Here is a 2,677-nt window from a genome sequence, read left to right as displayed (position 1 = left end):
TTTTACAAATACTATAGATTACGACTCTTTGATTTTATTCTAGATTTGGCCGGCAATTGGAAATCTCTGAGAAATGAGGAATCTTATCCATCATTAATCGCCTTCAATTAATTAATTAATTAAAAGATCTCAGAACTTAGAGAAAATGAACTTCAATATTACAAACTCATAACAATACGTAGTTGAAATTGGATAAGAAAGTTAGGCTAATGAAAATGAATATGAAATATAGAAAGGAGAAAATATGGAATTTTCTCATTAATTAAAAGGATTTAGAGTTACAAATGGTAGAAACAGCAAGAGAAACATCATAACAACAAGTTTCAGCTGCCAGTAAAAAAAAGCGATCAGTTCTTTTAAACTTATATACAAAAATCAGCCATTAGCTCTGTCACTCTCTTAATCTCTCTCTCACAAAATTAGATTATCGTCGTCATTAATTTAAACTTCCATAGGTGGCGCAAGGTTAAGATCAAGATCTAGTCCCTTTTTCCCATAATGTTTCTCTTCCACAACGGAAGACGAATCCGACACACTAGTAACAACTCCGGCACCGACACCGGCAAACTCCATCGTCGCCGGTACAACCTGATACGGCCTGCTAACAACTCCCGGTCTCCACATGGAATCAAACAACAAAACCGGCTGACCGTTCGGCAGAACCGCCACCGTCGGCTGCTGGTGTAAGATCGGGTAGCCGACACCTCCACGTCCACCTTCAGCAGCGGCGCCAAGACGGCGCGTGAGATCCAGCTCCAGCGGCGCGTGTGACGTATTAGGCGCGTGAACAACCGTTTCTCCGCTGGATGACTCCACGGTACTGCTCCCGCACGGGCTCTGACTGTTGTTGTTATTAATATTATTCATCTCCGCCGGGAAGGGGAAATTGGTCTTCGCTTTAGGTCCACGAAACTCTCTGGCAGCGGCATCGTAAGCCTTAGCCGCTTCCTCCGCCGTATCAAAAGTACCCAACCAGACCCGACTCTTCTTACCCGGGTCACGAATCTCAGCAGCGTAACGACCCCATGGCCTCTTCCGTACACCCCTGTAGTGAACTTCCTTAACTCCATGATTCACTTTCACATTACCTCCTTTCACAGCCTTATCTTTCACAGCCATAATTTTTTCTTCTTTTTGTGTATGTGCTGATAATATTTCTTGAATTATTAGTGTTATAAAATATGAATGAAGAGTATGCGGTTTATATAATTGGAAGAAAGAGAAAGATGAAAAAAAAAAAAAGTAGGGCGCGGTCAACGAGGGTTTTGACTGGAGGTGAGAAGGCGCCGCCCAAGCAGGGTATGTAGAGTGTGTGTAATAATTGAGAAATGGAGAGCGTTACGTGGCACGCGGGCGTTTACGTACACAAATGAAGTTTAGAGATTGTTCATTGCCCGGCCCTGCCGGCTTTGGATTTTCTTATTTATATTTTATATTTTTAATTTTTAATTTTTAATTTAGACGGCCGTTTTATTAGGAGTGAGGTTTATATGTTGTTGTTGTGGTGATGGTGTGTTATTACTCTTTTGTTTATTTTCTACTCCACGCTTGTCATGGACACGTGTAACCTACTCTTTTGTATTATTACTACCGTTATTTTGTCGGTAAATTTTTTTTACTTCGTTTGATGTATTATTGGATACACAAGCACTTGCTTTTATATGTTTTTTTGAGAATTTATCATAAATAATTTTTTTTTTTCTATAAAGTAATAGGAGTAATAGTAATATTATATGCACGTCAACAAATCTTACTTTATGAGATAACAATATTATTGTTGAATGATTTAAAAAAAGTTGTTTGTGCTATATTTGACACCTAATATTGTTAAAAGAAATTATGGATAGGTAAAATAAAGATTTAGATAAAACATTTACTGTGTTTTCTTTTGGTGAAAAAATGAATAATTATTGGAGCGTGGATGACAAATGCAAAAGGGTAAGAGAGTAAATTTGTTTTGTAAAGTGGGGATTAGATGACGACCAGTTCAAAAAGAGAGCGTCTAGTACAGCATATTATAAAAATACATATACGGCAGCGCCATATTTCACGTGCCAATCGCCGCTAACTAATCAAATAATACACAGCTGTCCTAATATAAGAATAATTTTAGATAAGAAAGTATCGAAAATATTTTTAAATTTTTTGACAGTTAAAATAATATTTTTTAATTATATATAAATATTATTATTATTTTCACTAAAAGAAAAAAAGTACAAACATAAAATAAGATAAAAGAAGTAAATCTGTACAAATCGTAAAAGAAAAAATTATTATTTTATATAAATTTAAATAATTTTTCTTTAATTAACTTTTGAAATTGAATTAGATAGATCGTATCAATTTTTTTCGATGGATGACACGCGTCCGTTTTCCGCGCACTACGCGTCTTTTTTAAAGAAGGCCCCTCATGTCTCTATGCGGCTTGACAAAGTAAACTCTTGTTTCTATTTGTTTTTTATTAATTCATAGTGAAGTAAACAGCTGTTGTTGTTGTGTTAGTTGAATTATATTATACATTCTGACTCGTTATGCACTTCACTTGACATCTCCTCCTTTACCAATAAAAACAAATCAACTCTAACTATTCTAAAGTAGTAAAATTGAAAAGGATGAAATATATATAAATTTTAATTATTGATAGATTATCCGTGTAAGTTTTGCGTTTTTTCTGAAT

General features: G+C 35.3%; 1 protein-coding gene across 1 annotated transcript; it reads right to left on the bottom strand.

Moving 5' to 3' along the window:
* Positions 1-222: 222 nt before the first annotated feature.
* Positions 223-1,198, bottom strand: LOC107024115 (ethylene-responsive transcription factor 4). The gene has a single exon (XM_015225015.2). It carries the CDS (start codon positions 1,117-1,119, stop codon positions 442-444), a length of 678 nt encoding a protein of 225 aa, XP_015080501.1. The 5' UTR covers positions 1,120-1,198; the 3' UTR covers positions 223-441.
* Positions 1,199-2,677: the final 1,479 nt, after the last annotated feature.

Source organism: Solanum pennellii, chromosome 7 (assembly GCF_001406875.1).
Source record: "Solanum pennellii chromosome 7, SPENNV200".
NCBI classification, from domain to species: domain Eukaryota; kingdom Viridiplantae; phylum Streptophyta; class Magnoliopsida; order Solanales; family Solanaceae; genus Solanum; species Solanum pennellii.
Note: the sequence above shows the minus strand (reverse complement) of the source record. Positions and strands in the feature narration are given on the sequence as shown.